This window comes from Panthera tigris, chromosome F2 (genome assembly GCF_018350195.1).
Source record: "Panthera tigris isolate Pti1 chromosome F2, P.tigris_Pti1_mat1.1, whole genome shotgun sequence".
Lineage (NCBI taxonomy): Eukaryota > Metazoa > Chordata > Mammalia > Carnivora > Felidae > Panthera > Panthera tigris.
In genome coordinates this window covers 71,287,701-71,309,432 of record NC_056676.1, presented here as the reverse complement: position 1 = coordinate 71,309,432, position 21,732 = coordinate 71,287,701, and the positions used below count along the sequence as shown (strand labels likewise).

The following is a 21,732-nucleotide window of genomic DNA, read 5'->3' as shown; positions in this document are numbered from 1 at the left end:
TACCAGAGCTGACAGGTTGACAGTTAGCTACCTTCTCATATTTGCTGCAGTCAGAGGATGATGGGGACTTTTTGTTGTGTTTTTGCCTAAAGAGTTAAACTATGCCAGACAGGGATATGGTTTTAATTTGTTTATCATTATTAAAAAGATATGACAACTGATAGTGTTATGGTGAACTGTTTTCAGATCTTTGAAAAATTCTGTGAGTTTTAAAAGAAGTTATTTATTTTGGGATGTTTGGGTGGCTCAGCTGGTTGAGTGTCTGACTTCAGCTCAGGTCATGATCTCACAGTTCGTGAGTTTGAGCCCTGCATCAGGCTCTGTGCTGACAGCTCAGCAGAGACTGGAGCCTGGTTCGGATTCTCTGTCTCCCTCTCCGCCCCTCATCTACCCATGCTCTGTCTCCCTTATTTAACGTTTAAATAAACGTTAAAAAATTTTTCTTTTAAAAATTATTTATTTAAGTACTCTGTACACCCAACACAGGGCTTGAACTCATCACCCCAGGATCAAGAGTTGCATGCTCCTCCAGTTGAGCCAGGCTGGCTCCCCAAATTCCATGAGTTTTTGTTCAAAGAGACACATACAATGTGCTTTGGGTACCAGATCTACCCTGAGTGTTGTATGGTAAGGAGACTTTCTGCCTTGGACCACAGTTGTACCACATCAGTGGTTCTCAACCAGGGATGATTCTTCTTGGGGACATTTGGCAATCTCTTGAGTCATTTTTGGTTGTCACAACTAGTGTGTTGGGTTACTGGTGGCCTCTAGTACAAATAGGCCCAGGATGTTGCTAAACGTCCTGTAGTATGAGACAGACCCTTCTCCGCAAAAGAATTATTCATCCCCAAATGTTAATAGTGCTGGGGTTAAGAAACCTGTACCAGATACGCTGGGCCATTTTCAAACTAAGTGTCTGTGTTTGGGATGAAAAGGTAAGAAATTCTAGATTTTTGAGTACTTGTGGAGAATGAATAGGTCAGGACCAAGTACGATGCACTTTGAGCAGTTTAGGGTCACATTAGGCTAGGGTGCCTTGAAAGAAGGACCAAATAGTGGAAGAAGTTTACAGAGGGAGATGTGGGAAAACGGAGCAGACAAACTTGGCCAATTTTGATTATTTTCCTTGAGGATCGACTATGCATACAAGTAAAAAGGTAAGGAAACCTAATCTCCCTTCCTCCCTGTACCTGATGATGATCTCATAGGATATTTCTTGGCAAAAATGGACTAAACTTGGGCTTTGTTATTTACTCTGATTTATTACATTGAAATTCATTAATAACTTGACTCTGGTTTGTATTAAAGAAGTAGAGCTCTTATTTTTTGAGAGTTAGTTTGTGATTTTCAGGTTACAGTGACAACAACAGCCAGCATTTATTGGGCATTTTGTGTGCCAGACACTGTGCTAAGAAGTCAGGGGTTAATCTCATTGAGTTCTCATAACCCTTTAAAATAGTTACTCTGATTTGTATATTTTACTGTTGAAGAAAATGAGTCCCAGAAAGATTAATTAGCATCCTCAAGGTCAGGCAGCTTGTCAGCTGGAGTTGGAATTCTGGTTTCATTCCATAGAGTACACTCTTAACCACCAGACGGCGTGATGCCTTTTTCCTCTTAGAGACATTACACTTCTTTCTTATGCTTATTTCCCATCTGTAGTTGAAGTTTTGATACCATTAGGTAATTCTTTGTATATCTGCTCTTAGTTCTTGGTAGGGAATTTATATATGTTTGGAAACAAATATTCCATAAATTTAAGCTGTGAGATATACTATTTCCAAATGGTTTCAAAGGAAAAAAGTAACTCTTGAGTAAATTTGGTAACCAGTGTGAGATCTTATTTAGATGTGATGATTTTGGAAAAATGCTTGTACTTTCCGTGTATAAAAGCTTAGAGTTAAACTTTTTTACAGTGTATAAGGTATTTAAGATGAACTGTTTCCTCTTAGCTTTAACCTCAGTTTATCCATCTGTGTAAGACATTGTACAAAATCTTTCCAATGAAATTCTGTGTAATAAGGATTTTAATATCAAAAATAAGATAGATTCTGACCTCTCCCATTGGAGGAATATTGTTTTAAAAGAGAGAGGACTTTTCAGTATTTATCATATTTATGAATACATTTTAACATTTGTGAATTTAACACTTGTGAATACATTTTAATACTTTCTAAGAAGTGTGTGTGTCCCTGTGCCACACTTTGACCTTTAAAGCAAGTAACTGTTATGCATATGCTGTTACTTCCTCTTTGGGAAGCTTAAAGTTAGGTACCCCTGCCATTGCCCAGGGAGTAGTAGGTGGAGGAAGAGGGGAATGGACCACACAGGTGGCTGAAAGTCCTAACTCTTTTCAAATTTTTTTATAATGGGGGTGAATAATAAGATGTCTTCTTTCATTGATTAAATGTTGATTAATTACAATCAATGTTGATTCATTGATTAATTGTTACTTTTATGTTTTCATTTCATTCATACTTGCCAACAGTTAATATTTGGAGAAAACATATTGAAACTTGGAGAGGGGAGGATGTGGGGTGCCTGTGATCTCATAGTCTGCCTTCCCTAGAGTTACTGCAACTTCAAGGTTTCAACTTGGTTTCCTGGATGTTCCTGACACCTCCTTCCACCTTCATCCTCCCTGAGTCATGGCAAATTTTGGTACAAGATTTATGCCAATGCCTTATTTTTACTGTTCATCCTCTGCAAACTTACTAAGTTGTGATGATGTTTGCTGGCTCCATTTTGCTTGTTTGCTGTGTTAACTTCCAAGTGACGTACTTCATATGGTTGTATATAGTTGATACTGTTGAATTATCAGCCTGTGAGTGAAACAGTGAAAAGTCTGATTAACCTTAGGAGTATAGAAGATGTAAGAAATACTGGTTTATGTGTGGTAAAAATTTTTAAATGGGTCATCAATTGATAACTTCCTTTAGTCTTTAATGGTTAAATGTGGTTTGAATGCCATCTTCCTAGTATTCTCATTAGGGTTTAATTTTGCAAGAAGGAAACTATCCTTATTATTTAAAAATAATGGTCTCAGTCTTTACTTATTTGAGAGATCTATTTTTGATGTTAATTTAAATTGAGAATGTATGCCTCAAACATTTTAAAGGAGTAACACTAGCATAGATATTAATCAAATGTAAATATTGCAAGTAATATGTAAAAAAATCTAATCTTTTTTCCAATCTTGCTTTATGTCACTTTTTTGATATGTGGAAAAGAGGGACAAGAGTTACAAACTCAGAGCCAAATGTGCTTTTGTTGTTCCAAATTTTCAATGCCAGAAGTATATAAACCTGCACCTGTTGGTAATTATGAGCAAGCCAGCCTTTGCCGAATCCCAGGCCTCTGCTTAAAATTTTTTTTACTGGAACTAAATGATGTTGCCATTTTTATTTTTAGGTTTGCTGGCATGGGTAATCTCATTAAGGTGCTAACCAGGGACATAGACCACAATGCAGCACATTTTTTCTTGGACTTTGAAAGTAAGTCTCTTTAGCCCTTCACAGCTGGTGCATAATGGTAAAGGTGAAAGATGAACTATATTCACACCGCAGTGAAGGCTGGCCCGAATATTTGTTAATAAGATATGGGGATCAAACAAAGTTTGCATGATTTTTTTCTCAGTCGTAGGCAAACATCACCATCATATGTATAATTCTTTAGTTTTTCATTTGCTAAAATCATGTTGAGTCTGTAGCCAGTGCTGTCCTTTCATTAGTCCATGAAGCAAGCAGCCTTATGATGAACATTCTAATAGTATGCCTTGGTGACTACGCCCAGCAACGTTTGCTCAGAATCCTCTGATAATTTTATAAAAAACCAGAATCGTGCTGCATATCCAGAATCAATACTTTAAACAACTTCCACAAATTTATAAATAATCCAAATTTGGTTAGAAATATATGCATTATTTAATGGCATGCAGGAAGTAAGTTGAATATTCTGTGTTAAGATGAAATGCAAAGGTGAGCTGTGGCCAAAACACTTAATATTTGGCTTTGAGATAAATTGTTGTTTCAGTGCAATATTAAACAAGATTATGTGTGAATGATTCTTGATAAGAAATTTCTTTTTCAGAATACTAGCACTATTGGAATACTTAAAGAATTTTTCATTATAAGGCCATTAATGAAACTTGTCTTGGGAGAATTTTGAGAAGAAGTAGAGCAACAGTCGTGCCATTGTGTGCAGGAAAACCACATTTCACCTCTAGGTCCTACATACCAACACCTTGAGAACCCGGTTTGCTGTTTGCCAGAGCACAGTCTGGGCAACCCTGAAGGACGAATTCATGGCCTAATGAACATTTTCCCTGTTACTTTTTTTTTTTTTTTTTTTTTTAATAAATTTCAGATGTTCTTTTTTATAAAGGGATATTTTCTCTTTTCTCATTCTTGTCTTGACAGGTACCTTAACATGGGGAATCTTCTTAAAGTTTTGACATGCACAGACCTTGAGCAGGGGCCAAATTTTTTCCTTGATTTTGAAAGTGAGAAGATGATTTTCTATCTATTTCTCTTTGCCTGCCGTAGACTGCGTCTGTCCTGCACTAAACGAATGTTTCCACTTTGCCATCTTTTTAACTGCTTTGCATGACTGAGCTATGAATTGTTTGAGTAAAATTTCTGGTGCCTTCTAGAACTGGAAATCATATTTTATAGATTGCATTGTAGTAAAATGTTTTCACTTGAAGTTTTGTGAGAGAGTCCTATCTCCTGGTTGGACATTATTTTATAATTGGAGATCTCTACTGAAAACATTTGAGATACTCCGATGAAAACATTTGTATGAAAAAATTGTGGTGGAAAGGACAAATGCTACTTTGAGATTTGTTAATAGAAGCCATATTTGGGGAAAAATTTGTTGCAGCTGAGAAAAATTGACTAGGTTTTAATCATTCTATGTATCTATTGAAGTATTTTAAATACAAATCTGTTCATGAAGGCCATTCAAAGCTCAGTAATTTGGGCATAATATTAAAAGGTAAGTGTGAACCTTAATTATTTAATCTTTACAGATAATTTGAAAAGTTAAACTCATTATATGTATTTATTTCAGGAATTCATTTTTGTTCTAACTCTAAATAAAAAGAAAAATAATGGGTTCACAGACCTTTAAGTAATTTGCCTTCTGTTTGTTTTATGTTGCATGACCTATTGTAATATGGTCTAAGAGTGGCAGGTAAGTGTCATTGACCCCTGTGCATGTTGGAAAGCTTTTGCTTTTTGGCTGTCTGTATCGCTTTAGCTTATCTGGTTGTCTAATTGAGAACAATGATATCAAATTGGTTGTTTCAGTGTGAATGTTGCTGTTTTAACTTACGTTATTAGAAAATTGTTAGGAAAGGGTGAAGAGATAGAAAGTTATAAGTCGTGTGATCCCGGGCATTTTCATCTGAAATTAAAACATTTGAACAGATTTTTAAATACTTAAAATTTAAGACCTTTTCTGGTTTTAAAAACAAATCCCTTAAAATCTATCCCCAGAGAGTCATTGCATTCTCCATCAACTTCACTTTAGTTTATGTGCTACTACACAGTTCATTCTACTTTGTGAATCATTTAAATATTTTTTCTTTAAACCAGGACAGTTGGTAGGAACACATCAGTTTGCAGCTTACCTCCATTTCATGGAATAATTTGTGGTCTCTGATATGTTCTTTTACTTTTATTACATTCCTGTAGATGTTCTGTTACAGTTTGGGTCCTGCGTACAGGCTAGCAAAGAATAATGTCAATATCAGGACCATATTAAATTGTTGGGTTTTTAGGGGAAGATGTTATTAAATGAAGGTTAGTTTTCTTGACCCTTCTCAACAATTTAACAATGCCGATTTAAGTGCATGTTCAGCATGAATTTTAATCAGCTTGGGGATGTTAAGCAGATTGCTGACTTGAAGATTCTTCTTTCAGACGAGGCGACTTACATTAGAGCTGTATTTTAGTTTATCTGCATCTGTTTCAAACTGGTCTTGTGTATTTTTCTGCTATTCTGTCTCCTTTTTATTCTGTCTCGAATTCCTTACATTTGCAGAATCTTGGCTTTGATATGGTCAAGATCTTGTTCAAGACTTGGCACTTGATCTTTTTATAAACCTAGCATCATGTTTTGGTCAAGTGAGAAGCATGAATTTTAAATATTTTAAAGATGAGTAGTATTGTAAATATTATTTGGTCTTGGTTTTCTAGTCTTTGGGGGTTTGGACCATTATCCTTAAAATTTAATAGCTAATTTAGTAGCAGGAGAACGTTAAAATTGCTAACACCACCAGGGGGAAAATAAGCAATAATGAAGAACTATGGGTAAAGTGTTAACTTGTTAAAGGCAGATGTAAAGTAAAAGGTGATATTTGTTGCCTTTATCAGCCAGTGTAGAACTTTTTGTTTGACACTTACTGGTATTCTGTATTTGAGGCCAGAGTTTGCCTGTTGTTACTTCTTATCTAGATTTTTAAATATGTTTTCTTTTGATTCCAACATTAGAGTTCTCTTAGTCAATTTTATCTTTCATCTATTTGCGTATTTTCTTCTTTTTGGAAATATGCATTTGTAAAAATTGATCTTATCATTAGACTATTTTAGGGACTTTTTAGCCCATCACATGGGTCCTCTCTTCAACAGTTGTAGGCCAGACTAAGAATTGTCAACACAATTGACTTGCCAGTTCCTGGCGATTACTGAGAATAAAGCCACGTTCTTTTATTAAGTAGAATATTTGGTGTTACATTGTTCCAGGTTGAACGATAATGTTCAGGTTACGGGAGTAATTTGACTTTATTATTATACTGTTCCATCATTCCATCACTCAGGATGATGGAATAGTATAATAATAAATCTATTTACAGCGAGTAATAAATCTAGATTTACAGTGAGTAAATCTGGCTCACTGCATTTCTATGGTTGGGCAACTTACAGAAATAATTCCATACGGATAGATATACTGATATTTTGCATCAAGTTGTGTACACATTAAGTATTCTTGTGCATATAAAACATCTGATGGAATCCTGTAGTTTACAAAATGAAGATGTCTGTAAGTCATTACTCCTTTAATTTACATGCATGCAGGTACATGTACGGGTTTCCACTTCAGTTCCACATTTAAGGCTTGCCCCCTGTGTGCCAGCCAGTAGATTGGGATGCAGAGATAACTAAGATATAACCCCTGCCTTTGGGGAGTTCTCAGTCTAGTAAGTTAGAAATGCAAACTGATAATTTCATTTACATAATTACATTCAAGGTGTAGATCACAAGGAATTAACCGTACCTAGCAGCGAGTAGTTTGGACGTCATGGAAGACTTTCTGATGGTGACCTTTGAGTTGGGTTGTGGGAGGGTGAGTTAGAATGTTTCAGGGCAAGGTAGTGGAAGGACACTGTAGTGAGAAGGAACAGCATCTACAAAGGTCTTAAGGCATGAGGTGACATTTCTGTGTTCAGTGAGACATTGTTATCTACCCTTGAGGTGTACTAGAAAGAGGGCCTTTTTCCGAAATTATACCTGTATGATTTTATTTTAAGAATAATGGTTCAATTAAGATACAAGCCCAGAACTGCCTCATGAATTTTGGCAGCAGTTATGCTAATGGCAGTATATAAAAGAGCATTGAATTGGGGGCTGTGTAGCCTCTTCTGGTTTTTGGAATTTCTTATTTTATCATGACATTAAGAGCTGTTTCTAATGACAGATCTTTAGCCTGAATAACCACTGTATATATTCATTAAATTGTGGTTCTCGGGTGAAGAGGGTCTTTTATTTATTTTTATGTCCCTCTCCAACCTTCACATAATGCTTTATAAATGGTAGAAGTTTAGTATTTGTTACTTAACTCGATTTACTTATCTCCAGGTAGACCAAAATAGAGTAAACAGGTGGTGGCCTATAAATGAGGAATAGAGTCTTACTTTCTCTGATTCTTTGTTAAAGTGCCTTTCCATTTAGTCATACATTTCCTCTAATTCTCGTGTCTTTTGTGTGACTTGTCCCCCGCAATCTTGTAAAACTACTGATATCCACTCTTGTAGTCTAACTTTATTTTCCCATTTTACCTCTTGCATATTTTCAGTTGCTTTTGCCCTGTATTTTGGGATATCTTTATTCTGGCATTTTTTTTAGATTTATTTTTCTAAAATGATGTAGGATTATATTTGTACAGAGGTAAAAATGCATTATAGCTTCCTTTAACTTATGCTGGAGGTGTATTTATATCTCTGTACCTTCTCATTCTTTCACCAAATAATGTGTTACAGAAAATCTGCTGGGTACTGAGTTTACCTGCTGTATACAGTGTATGCACTGTGCACCGAGGTCCCTGCCTCGATGAGACTTCTGGAGACAGATCGTAAATATTACCGCATGATTGAGGGCAAGACCAAAGCAGAACGACTCCGTGTCACAATTGCAATTTTTACGCGATTTGCTTTTTGTTATTTTTCTTCTATAGCTGCTCTTTGCCCCCTTTGTCCCAGAACAGATCGAGTTTCAGCAGTTATTTTCAGTGACTCCTTAATAGGAAAGTGGTACAAAATTGTTGCAATACTTAATTTTACCTGCAAACAATGAGAGCGACTAAAACATGCTTTCCATTCCCTTGAACAGCCTTTTAAAACTTAGCCTGGTGGTGACTGATCACTACTCCTACTCCCAGTAGTTGATACTTTATTTTGTCCTTTTGTTAGCTGGTTAAGTGGTAGATTTTTCTCTAGGTAATACAGTGTTTCATTCTTTGCCATGAAAAATCAAAGTGACAAGTCTTGGTTGCATTATATGATACCATTTTTTGAAAAAAAAAGCTTTATTTTTATAGTCTTTCTCCCACCTTTTTGCATGACTTGCTATCAGTAACGTGGTGCTTATTACCTGTCTGCTATTTTGTTTGTCTTCATATCTACAGCAGTCTGCAGCAGCTTTCAAAATTATAAATGTGACTTTCCTGTGATAGTCTAAACAGTGTTTAATCAGTGTGGTGCTGGGTATTTTTTCCACCCTTGGGGGAACTGGAATCTTCTCCTTTATTTTTAAATTTCTTGGTACTTACTACACTTTTAATAATTATTAACCACTTCCAAGGTCTACTTAAATCTACTTGATAATGTTTCTTTTGTATGTAAGTCTCAGTGTTACATTTTTCTGTTAACTTCTAGTCACCATACCAAAAATACAGTTCAGTATTTTCAAACTTGACAAATCTCTTTTGATATATAACAGTCAAAATATTGTCCTTTGTCATGAATTCCCACTTCATGAAGTAAAATGATGATCTGTGTCTACTATTGATGTTATGTCTGTGGTTTCACAATTCCATATGAAAAAGTATAACACTGCTGTTTTGCATGTAAGAAAAGTATTTTTCCCTATTGCATCTGGTGTAAGTATAAAAGTTGTGAGGTGTGCTTTTTTTTTTTTTTTTTTTTTTTTTTTTTTTTTTTTTAAGTGTGTGTCTGTTACTTTGGAGATTATGGTCTGGCTAAATGTGAAAATTACTTCAGCTAAATGACAAACCCTGATTTTTAAAAAAACCATTTAGCTGCAATATCAGTATTTGCTCCTAGTAATCCCTCTATGACTTTGTACACAGAGTATTTTTAATTTGGCTCCTCTTGTGTAACTATTTTGTCACAGTATTTTTATTAAAAAAGTAGATGATTTTTTAGAGGAGATTTGGAAAATAAGGCAAGATATGAGAACACAAATTCTTAAGTTAGCTTTGCACGTGAATGATACTCTATTATTGTTGCTGTACTTTTTGAGTATGTTGAAGTTAAAATTTGATACTCTGTTGATTTAAAAAAAAAAAACTGGTGTATTTTGACTAGTTGGCAGGTTTTAAGAGGTGGAATTGAATTCTGACTTGCCCATGTGCAAAATAAATACGTTACAGTTATTGGGCATGTGGACTCCCTAGTTTTAAGTGTGAACTAAGTTTCTTTAACTTTTCTAAGGAAAGAAAGAAAGACATTGTATATTTGTGGGGAGGTGAAGTGGGTGCAGAGAAGTCTAAGTAGTAGTTTCACAAGTGGTAGACAAAAGGGAGTTCTCAGAAATGCTCTCCATTCATACTATCGATTTGGTCTGCCTCCCCTTTCCCCGGAAGAAAAATGTTTGTGTGGAGGAATTCAGCCAGCACAGTTCCTCTCTAAAACATGTTAATCACGGTGTTTATCATTTTCAGTGCTTCATGCCTTAACTGTAGCATTGAACATGGTCTAATTGGAATGATTTATGAGAAACTCAGTTTCACAGATTGCCCATTTTTCTCCAAGCAAAAAAAAAAAAAAAAAAAAAAACAAAACAAAACACCAAGTATTAAATAAAAAAAGATTTATTCCTCCTTAGAGAAACAAATGACCAAGTTATTAAAAACAGGATTTCTGTTACTTTGAGTTTAGCAGAGAGAAATCCAGATTTAGTCATCTATTAGCATATGTTCTGTGGCTGACACCACAGGTGGTGGAAATGCCCATATGTTTGTGTTCCTGATTATGCTTTTTATGACTGTAATTCTCCCTTCATTTTTCTCTCACTCAGCCCCAAGAATGGGGGGAGTCAGCTTTTGATTTCGTATTTCAAAATTTCAGTAACAGCTTTGCAGCTGAAAGTGTCTGGTTTTCAGCAGCCTACTCGTTCTGGAGCAATGTCATAAGTTGAACTCCTCTGCACAGGACTCTTGACCTTGTGCTCATCAGCACAGAAGTTCATTGGCACAGAATTTAAAGTGGTCTGTAGAAAAGGAGAGCATCTAACTACTATTCTTTTAAAATAGTTTTTAATTTTTCATATCAAAACTTAGTCATTAAAATGAACTTTGTAGGAAAATAGTTGGGAGTCTTAAGCTGGAGATGAACAAGATAGATTAGTAGACCTTGCATTTCTGTCGGAGTAAAGTAAATCATTATTCATGCATTCACAGTCATCGGTAATGATTACGATACATACCAAGCCATGATTTGTAACTTTAAATAATAATGTTTGATGTTTCCTTGCTCCTTTGTGATATTTACAAACTTGAGGCTAATTATTCAAATGTAGAAGTATGAAAAAAATTACCAGTCTTTTCTAAGAAGTGTGAAGTTAACATTGAATAAAATGTTAGGCATCTTTAGAAATTGAGATTCTTCATTGTTTAGAGTTATACATGTACTAAAAAAAAAAAAAAAAAATCATGTGACTGTAAATTTTTTTGTGCTTTCCTGCTATTTAGATGCCCAGCCTACAGAGTCTGAGAAGGAAATTTATAATCAGGTGAATGTAGTGTTAAAAGATGCAGAAGGTATCTTGGAAGATCTGCAGTCATACAGAGGAGCTGGCCATGAAATACGAGAGGTAAAGCATGTTGAGACATTTTCCGATAAACTAAAATTCACTACGTCCCTCTTCTTAATCTCTGTTGTTTTGTATATACTTTCAAATTCTCTATTGCATATTAAGTGTTACATTTAAAGGAAGATCACTTGCATTATTTCAAAAGTGGTTGTATTGATACAAGGGTAAAAAGGAAAACAATGTTGTATAAATACATAATTTCTGTATATTAAAATTTTGTTTATTTTTTGGTTGCTCTTCCACCTGAAATTTACAGTATCCAATGGGGACTATTTATACTTTTCTTTTTGAGAAGAGGAGAGAATGTAACTTTCTGTAGCCTTTTGTCCTGCCGGTCTGTTGTTTTCCTTCCTCCCATGCTTCTTAGGAGAAAGCTGCTATCATCCTTGTGGTCTGGACTCCCCCAGCTCTGTCTGATGACTTCACACCATGAAGCAAATATTTGGTGTGGTCTCAGCTTGCTTCTCGTGAGCCTCTGAACTTATCTAGGTTTCTATCCATCTATCTCTTACTCCACTTCTTCTGTTTCTCTGAAGAAGCTGTGTCTCTACTTGTTACCAAGATTTATTTCTCCGCCTTTGTTCTGCGTCCTCCTCTTGGAACTTTATTAATTATTCCTTCTCTTAATTAGATCTTTTGTGTTTCTGGTTTCTGCTTGACTTCTTCCCATCAGAGTATACACATAATCAGGTGCCCTGTACCACCCAAAGAAACTCCCTGGCCTCTGGGCCCTTATCTGTATTTCTTGAAGACATAGCTCTGTTTCTTCATTTTTTCCCACCCTTCTGCTTCTGTTATTCTTGGGTATAACCAACAGTGCACAGAGGTTGTCAAGGAGCAGTCTGACGCTGGGTTGACGGTCCACATCCAACTCCATTTGTCTAATGATACTTGGAGTATTAGTGAAGGCAGAATTAAATGCAGGCACCAGGAAACAATTCAAGAAATGTTTCGGGCTAAGGGGCCACAGGTTTTTGGCTTTTGGATGGTTAATATGAGGGAGAAAGGGGGGTTACAAATGATTCCAGGGTTTCTGGTTTAGATTAGCTGTTGGTAATATCATTAGCTGAGGGAAATTACAGATTAACGTGAATTCTGTTTTTTACCTCTCATGCACTGGACTGTTTGTTGCCTGAATGTCTTGCACATGTACACTTTCCTTCCTTCACATCCCAGCAGTTACTTCCCCCTTACTCTGTTGCCCTAGTGCTGTGCACACGTTTCTTTCATGGTAATCATTTCTTTTTGAAAAGACCATTGAAACGTAAAGTTTATGACTCCACTACCACCTCCAGCTTGAGGAGGATAAACCTGGTTTATTACTAATTTTTGTGTCATCAGCACCTAACACAGTGCTTAGTAAGCAGTTAGTAACTGTTGAAGAAAGAAATACAAAAGCTTAGACTAATCTCGCCAATATCATTAGCTTAAGTGAAACCTTAAGATTTCAATAAGTGAAGGCATGTAACCATTTCTGTGAAATTCAAGTTCTAAACATTTGAACATATTTTGAAAAATCAAACATTTATGAAATGTTCAAATGATTAAACACGATCTTAAATTAACTAATGAGAAATTAATTTCTTCCCTATAGGTCACAACAGTTCACAAGTTGCTCTAAAAATGTTTCTCCTTGTTGATTATTAGTGCTACAGATTATTTTTAATTGTTCAGTATTATATCATTAGATTTCTTAAAAGTTTGTTTTATGATTGAATTCTGATCAGCTGGTTATAGTTGTCACCTATGAACAATAAAGAAAAAACATCTCATTTGCTATAGAGATACAGACCATTACCTATTTAATATAGACCATTACCTGTTTTTAAGGTTAAAACCCTTAGGATTTTTTTTTTTTTTTTTAAACTTGCCAAGTGAAGGGTTACTCTGCTTCTGTGTGGAAAGGCTCACTACAATGAAAGTTTTTTCCCCCCCAGAGTCTTTATATTGACTTATTGTAATGTATATGTCAACTTAACTGAATGCAGTTGTAATTTTTTGGAAGAGGGTAAAATGATAGAAAAGCTTCTATATAAGCCATTTCAAAGAGAACTTGTGGGGATGTGAAACCAGGAGCCCTAAATGCTGTGACCAAAGGTTGGGGTTCTCCATAAGACATTATAGTCACTCAGTTCAGTGCCGAAGCCACGTTCAGTGCACTTGTGGCATCCCATGATTGGTCAGGTGGGAAAGTAGATAAATGTTGCAAAGTTAAAAAAAAAAAAAAGAAGAAAAAAGTTTATATAGAAAAATAACACTTGAAGAATAGTAAAAGAAAAGGGGAGAATAATCAGTAATGGTAAGAAATTCACCTGACCAGGCCTTTTGACTTAGTACAAAGGTACCTTCATTTCATTCCTTGGTAAAGGAAGTAAGGACAGAGAAATAAGTAAATAGATATAAAATATGTAAGCTAGAAAACTCTTAAAAACAGCATTTAAATCTGTAGATTTAGGCTAAGTGTTTAACCATTCAGGCATTTGAAGAAATTTTCACTGAGGAATGCATATTGATGTTTGGGTTTAAGTCTATAAGCAGAATGTATTTCTGAATAATAGAAAAACAATTTAAGAAAGGAAGGTACAAATAAAAGCTGATTGTACCAATATACAAATATACAAAGAACAGATGTAACTAGGTAACTGTCAATATGAAGACTTAAATAAACAACTATTCTACCTATAAAAGAGCACAGTCTATAGAAAAATGTTCACATTTACTGATAATGCATACTGCTCTCAAGCAGTTTTATTGTATATGATGCTAAGTTGTTAAAAGCTCAGTACTGGTTGGTTTACGAAGGAACAGGAGTCTTAATGCAAGTGCTATTATAAAATGCCTTTTTGGAGGTCAGTTTGGCAGTGTGTAAAAATAAGATCTATCAAAATTATTTGTACTCTTGCACCAGATAACTTAGTCTTTCAGATAATATTTTCTGCAATGTGAGTATCTGGTGCAGGAGTATTAAAGTGGAAGGTGAAATGTAAAAACCTATACTGAGGATGTGGAGTTAGATATATCTTTGCTTAAATAGTATTTTATTAAACATGACTGAAACAGAATAAAATTTGATTTAATGTAGACTCTGTTAAATACACAAAGCTCATTCTCCAGGGTAAACCACTATTAGAGAGGGAAATAAGAGCTCTCCGCTAATGTTTTGATATATCTATACCAGTTTTAACAATTCTGAAAATGAGAGTTATAATATCCGCTACATGACAATCTCACCATTGCCATTTACAAAGTGTCCTTCTCTGTGTTGGGCCGTACTGGGTGCTGTACCAAAAATGTTGCCTAACAGCAGTGAAACCATGTGAAAGGAGAAGGAATCAGAATTACGAGAACCATAACATGTTGTCCTAAAAGAGCAGCCAGTGTCCACTTCTAAATCCAGGCAGGACAGGGTCAGGGGAAGTCTTTAACTCCCTCAGTTGTGAAAGTGGGTGACGTTTGCCTGTGTGTTTTGATATTATGAGAATGAGTTTAATATTTTGAAAATAATTTTTAGATCCTTGCAAGAAAAGTTAGATAGGCTTCTCAACAGAAGAAAAACAACTTTTAATTTTTATCTGTTTGCTTATTTCTTGAACAATAAAGTTGTACCACTTGATACAAAACATTGCTAAGATGGGGCTCGAGGCTTATAGAACTTCCTCATATATGTGAGAGTAGTATCACAGTCCTTTTGGAATATTCCTATTAACGTGAAATCAGTATTGTTAACGTGTAATGTCAGATTTCCTTCAAATATTTCTAGGTAGTCACATAAATAGGATTCACTTCAGAATCCTGTCGTGTTTGAATATCATTTAAAAACATTTTGTATTTAAAAAATCAAGGGACGCCTGGGTCGCTCAGTCGGTTGAGCATCCGACTTTGGCTCAGGTCATGGTCTTACCGTTTGTGGGTTCAAGCCCAGCATTGGGCTCTGTGCTGACAGCTTAGAGCCTGGAGTCGGCTTCGGATTCTGTGTCTCCTTCTCTCTCTGTCCCTCCCCTGCTCATGCTCTGTCTTTCAAAAATAAATGTTAAAAAAAAATTTTTTTTTTTTTAAATCAAGAAAATTTGAATATAGTGGCAAGCAGATAAAGTACACTGTGTAAATAATACATGGCCTGTTTATTTAGTTTGTAGCTTATTCAGAGCATTCCGTAAATCTCTCTGGTTTCCATTTTATTTTGCTTTCTTGTTTTTCAGTTTAGTGTGGATGGAGTCAGAGTACTCGTGCCTTGGGGAAATCTAAACATGTCAGTACCTCCTGATAGTGTTTATAAGAAGGGCCTCTGGGGCGCCTGGGTGGCGCAGTCGGTTAAGCGTCCGACTTCAGCCAGGTCACGATCTCACGGTCCGTGAGTTCGAGCCCCGCGTCGGGCTCTGGGCTGACGGCTCGGAGCCTGGAGCCTGTTTCCGATTCTGTGTCTCCCTCTCTCTCTGCCCCTCCCCCGTTCATGCTCTGTCTCTCTCTGTCCCAAAAATAAAATAAACGTTGAAAAAAAAAAAAAAAAAAAAGAAGGGCCTCCCCGCCATACCCGCCATCTTGATTATGAGTTTCAACTTTCAGATAGTGTGTTTAGCTTGTTTGAAGACGTTGGAGAGAGCAAGCCAGATTGTTGAAAAAAGCATTAAGTTCCATAGAGGATTAAGAAAAGCACCTGTAAGCAAAAGAAAGATGAAAGCAAGAAAATACATTTCTTTGAGAGTAACCCTCTGTATTCAAGAAAGATTGCCTAATGGTTTGAAAGACTGGTCCTATTTTATCGCGTATACCAGGGCTTCCTCTGTTTCCTGAAACCTGTATTTTCATTTGAAAATAAGATCGTTGTGATTTTTAAAGATCTAACTATTTTTATTCTTTGGATTTTGAAGGCGATCCAGCATCCAGCAGATGAGAAGTTGCAGGAGAAGGCTTGGGGCGCAGTTGTTCCACTAGTAGGCAAATTAAAGAAATTTTATGAATTTTCTCAGAGGTTAGGTAAGTTGAAAGTTTTGTAATTATGACTTCCCTAGTGAAAAAGACGTTTATTAATAAGGAGTTATGTAGTATTTTATGTTCACGTCACTGAATTTGTTTGCTACGTAGGTACAGCACTCTTGTTAGACTGTAAGATTACAGCATGATCTCATCCCTGTCAACTCAGCTCTTTAATTTATGTAGGCCATTTCCCTCCACAAATTATAACTTCCACAAGGAAAATGTCTGAATTTTGTGTAGCCTAAAGCATCCTAGTATGAGAAACCACTTGGTAGAATTTCTCCCTACAGCAAATCCTTTCCCATAAGTGGGAACTAATCCTCAGGCCCTTTGGGTTATTTAGGTTTTTGTGTTCTTAAAATCATTGCTGCTTATGATCAGTTCATGTTTCTAAAAGTGTACAACATAAGAAATAGGAAGCTGATGAGATGCCCAAAGTTACCTAGGGGAAAGCATTGGAAATCATTCGCTTTCTCCCTTGCTTGGGAAAAATTATTCAGAGGTCAGAATTGTGCCTTCCATTCAGTAAGTAAGCAAAATTGGAGTCCCAGTTTCTTGGAGAAAGAGGAGGCAGAGCAGGGAAGATTTAGTTAGCTGCTGGAATGATTTGAAAGACATAAGTTGCCAGGAGCAAAAATGGTAATTATTTGGGTTCTGTGTTTTGTTGTTGTTGTTTTTAAATCTCCAGTTGCCTCAGGAAAAACCAGTAGCTGAGGCAAGAATCGGTCAGTCTGCATCTCAGTCAGCTGGAGCGATCTCTGTGTTCGCTAGTTTAGGGCTGTGCTTTCCAGCTTGCAGTAGGTCCCTAGCACTTCCTGGTAGTTTATATCTTGCTCTCTGTACCTTCGTGTTAGCTACTCGGCCACTGTGTCCGCCAACTGCTTGAAAGTTGAAGCTCAATTTTTTAAAAAATGGCTAAGTGTTTTAAAAAGTAAGAGAATTGCTGTTTTTCCTTAGATGAAGTACAGACTGTTTAACGTACACAGAAATAATAATTGAGATAGAAGTGTTGGTATAAATTTTCTTTCTTATTGGAAAGAAGAATGTAACTTATTTTCTCAAGCGTGACCAATAGTTCTTTCATGCTGCCTGACCTTTTGTCCAAACACCAAACAGTCCGTAGTTTTGTAACCCCAGAGAACCTAAATCTTTTATTTGTTTTTATTTTTTGAGAACTTGTCTTTTTAATCGGGATTATCTTGACTCCTTCATATTTAGAGTTTTTCTTGGGCTGGTAGTCCGTCCCTGCCTTTGTAGTTTCACTGCTGTAGATGGTGCTCAGGCCTACTCAGGCTCATCTTGGTCTCAGCATTTGCCACTAAAAAAAGAATAATCGTAAAAGAGGCCAAACCAGTCAGGCTTACGTGTTCTCTTATGTTTTAACTGTTGGAATTAAATCAGGCTAGTAGTGTGTGTTCCATTTCGGTAGAGGGATGTTGCAACATACGTAGTAGTAAGAGGCTGTCATTTTTTGTACTGTCATGTGGGAGCCTGGAGCTTTTATTGCTCTAGCAGCTTCTGTGAAGTTATGAGCGAAGTACACATTTAATAGGGGATGGTTTACTCCTCATCTCTTGGCCAGTAACCTGGTTAGTAATGTTTCCAGTTTCCTTGCTGACCGAAGCATATCCTTATTTACGTATGATAGGAACTCTGTGTTTGTTGAGTGAGTGAACGATTAATTAATGAATAGACACATCTGATATATCAAGTATGTGTTGAGTATTTAGGGGAAGCAATAATAATGGATTTTAGGCTTTGGAGGCATAGCTTCCTGTTTGAAATCTGATGTTTGCCACATATCAGTTGTGTGGTCTTGACCACATGACTTAAGTTCTCTGGGCTTCAGGATCCTGGCTGGACCTCGAGTCTGGTGAGCCCTCTGGTTTGTATTCACTAAACCTTTTGTCTCTTCTCTTCCTACTTGAGCCACAGCTGAGGATAAATGTTACAGATAGCCCACAAAGCAGCACATAACTGTCATGATACACATGATCCTTCAGAATCTTGCAGTCCCAAGGAGAAGGTTGCTTGGCCTGAGCACCACAGATACACTGTGGTGTGTACTCCAGAAGAGGGACCCTGATCCCTTGCCAGCTGGCATGTTTGTAGGGAGACAGGGAAGCGATCACTTGCCTGATTTGAAAGATAACTGACTTTTGTTGACAAGGCTAACCTTCTGGCCTGGGAAATGCCTGGACTTGCTTGTTTCAGTCTAAGGCCTTCCCAGTTGAGGCAGCCACCTCAGGGAAGGTTGTATGATGATCAGACAGTGAACAGACTGCTTTGTCTTTCTTTCGTCTTCCTCCTGTTCCAAGGGCTTGTTATGGGGACCATCTCCTGGGGTCATAATGAGTAGCTCTTTCCAATATGTTGCTCGTTTTCACTGGGCTGGATTGCCCGCCATGAGTGTGGCCATGTTTCTTGGCTATGTTAAATCACCCACAGTCCACATCTTTGGTGTTCTCTTCTGAGAATTTTAAGTTCTCAGACAGATCTTTGTTAGAGGTGTGGATGGCAGCAGTGGGAATAAATGCTTGTTTCTAAAGGGGAACTTTCCACAGAGGCCTCCCGCTCCAAGGCATCCAGTTATTTCCCCTTACTGTTCTACCTTGTGGACTACTCTGTCTTTATCATTTCTCCCAGTTGATCTCTTGCTTGCAGCCTTCTTATATAGCTTGGACTTGTGCACTGATCTACCAGTTAATTTCTTCCAGAATTTAGGGCTTAGTAGTCTATTAACTTCGTCTTGTCACCTACCTTTTCTGAGGATCATAATCACGTGGTTTTGTTTTAGGAGCTGCACCAGGGAGACTGATCCCTACATCCTTTCTTCCTTGACCTCCCTTTCTTTACAACTCAGCCAGAAACCTGAACCACCTTTTGGGATCTTCTGTCTCTGATTCCTCTATTGACACACAGCAGTGTGGGCTAGCATGACTCTTTTGTGTCCACAGAGGCCCTCCAAGATGAGAGGCTGGTCTAGGTGCCTCAGAGGCAGATAAGCAGTGCCATCATCTTGAGATGACTTTTTGTTTCATAGATTTGCCATTGAGGACTCCAGCCATTTAAGGACAGAAGTCCTCCGGCATGGTTCCTGGCCATCCCAACCCAGCCAAGTGACTGGACTCCACTCCTTGGGGGAAAGGTCTGCCATCCCCCATAGTGTAGAGCACTTTGAATGCTAAATTAACCCTGAGACTTGATAAAATCTAGGAAATGCAATTTTCTTTTTTTCTTTAACAGCCTATAACAGTATTGGTGTTTGTGTGGTTTTTTTTTTAAGTTTTTACTGTTCTCATATCTTTCAAACCTTGCTTTCCACATAACTTACATTAATACTGACAGATGGAATGAATTCTGGGAGATGAGTAACCCATTTTTCAAAATGGCTAAACTATGTTTTCCTTAATTGACCTTCACACGCACTCATGCACTTCTGTAAGCCAGCCATACTCCTCCAGTTCAGTTGTGCACACAGCCCAGATGAAGTGGCGTTTTTATGAATGTCAATCTGATGATGTCACTACTCTGCTTAAGTAGTCTCTCCAGGACATTAGGGTGACAAGACCGGAATGCCTGATCTGGCACACAGATCATATGCATCTTACTTTGGTCCGGGGTTACTCTCCTCCCGGTGCTCTTTTCTACTTGTACTGGTCCTCTTGTACTTCTTCTGCTATGTCTTGCTCTTCTCAGCCTAGCATCTGGCTCACTGCCCTATTAGCAAACTCTCATTCATCCTTGGTGCACACCTAAGTCTCAGCCCAAATGTCACTTACTCAGAGAGGTCTTTTCCTGAACCTTCAAGTAGGTGAGGTCCCGTTTCTATATTTTTCTTTTGTATCATGTGCTTGATAACACACGTCACAACCGTAATAATGTGTCTTCTCTGTATAGTCACGCTCCATGTGGGCGTAGGGAACACGTCTGCCTTCATCTCTGTATCCTCAGGGCTTGACACACAGTAGACCGTCCATACGTTTTCTGACCTGCTATAAAAAAAGGATAAGAGCTGTCATTTGGAGTTACTGTGTAGATGACAGATAATGTCTGTGTAATGGCTAGCTCAGTACCAGCACATAATACATAAGAAGTATCTCCTGTGTCGTAATCCATAGATTCATATTTTATAAGGTTACAGAGGATAGATACAATGTTGCTTCATTTGAGAGACAGTTTATTATGTATTATGCTGAAAAGAATAGGGCTGTAGAGTCCAAAACATCTGGCATTAACTATCCGAACTCTTGGGGGTCTAACTGCTTTGAAACTGAGTGTACCCATCTGTGATGCTCATGTCCTAGTTGATGGTGACAGGTCAGTGAGAGACTGGGTCACGTGCACAGTGTGGATGTTCGTTCCTAGTAGGGTCTTCATACGTAGTACAGCTGGTATATTTTTAAGTTAAGGGTTAATGATCTGATGTACATTTATTATTATTGATAAATATTTGCTTATTAATCTGATATTTATTTGTTCATGTCAGATCACCATCTACTAGTATAAGTTCCTCTGTTTTTAGAATAGAATCTGGCATTGTTTTCTTTGAAAAGAATTGTTTTTACTGTTCTTTTAATTTATTTTTGAGAGAGAGAGAGAGAGAGAGAATATATGAGTGGGGGGGAGGGGAGAAGGAGACACAGAATCCGAAGCAGGCTCCAGGCTCTGAGCCGTCAGCACAGAGCCCGACGCGGGCTCGAACTCACGGACTGTGAGATCGTGACCTGAGCCGAAGTTGGATGCATAACCCACTGAGCCATTCACATGCCCCTGGAATCTGGCTTTGTTTTCTGATTCTGAAATCTTTAAATGAATTGCTTGATTTCTTTGCCTTTTTTTTTTTTAAGTTTATTTATTTATTTTGAGAGAGAGAATGAGAATGAGAATCTCAAGCCGGTTCCACAGTGTCAGCACGGAACCCACTGTGGGACTCAAACCCACAAACTGTGAAATCACGACCTGAGACGAAAGCAAGAGTCAGATGCTCAACTGACTGAGCCACCCAGACACTCCAGTATTACCATTTTTAAACACACCATTTATTAGTCTGGCATTCCAAAAGGAGCACTTACTTTGAAGGGACCGTTTTACTTATGGGATGAATTTAGAATATTTTCATTGTGTTCCTAAGTTGCCTAACTCTTAAGACACTGAGACCTAACTATTAAACCAAATACTTTATGTCCTTCAGTATCCGACAGAAAGCAGTCTGTGTTCATAAATAAGGAGCATATTCAAAGTATGAGAAGTTGCTCATTCATTCACAGCCATGTAGAGATTTGACTGTGTGGACACTATGCCACTGAAGGAGTTACTCAGAACCGTTACCAGTTCATACAAATCAACACTGTATAGAATGGTGAAGATAGTTCAGAATTTGCTGTTCGATCCTGATTAATTGAGATTCACATTCTGCATTATT

General features: G+C 37.2%; 1 protein-coding gene across 9 annotated transcripts in view; it reads left to right on the top strand.

Annotated features, from left to right (window-relative positions):
- CYRIB (CYFIP related Rac1 interactor B) overlaps positions 1–21,732 on the top strand; it is a 133,176-nt gene that overhangs the window by 97,575 nt on the left and 13,869 nt on the right. For 3 of the 9 annotated variants that reach the window (XM_007076850.3, XM_042973597.1, XM_042973598.1), the window contains 3 exons: positions 4,419–4,501; positions 11,212–11,333; positions 16,202–16,307. In XM_007076850.3, coding sequence (XP_007076912.1) covers positions 4,429–4,501; positions 11,212–11,333; positions 16,202–16,307 — 301 coding nt within the window. In that variant the 5' untranslated portion in view covers positions 4,419–4,428. Of the gene's footprint in view, positions 1–469; positions 3,495–4,418; positions 4,502–11,211; positions 11,334–16,201; positions 16,308–21,732 lie in introns of those variants that run through there. The other 6 variants (XM_042973600.1, XM_042973599.1, XM_042973593.1 and 3 more) reach the window with 4 other exon arrangements.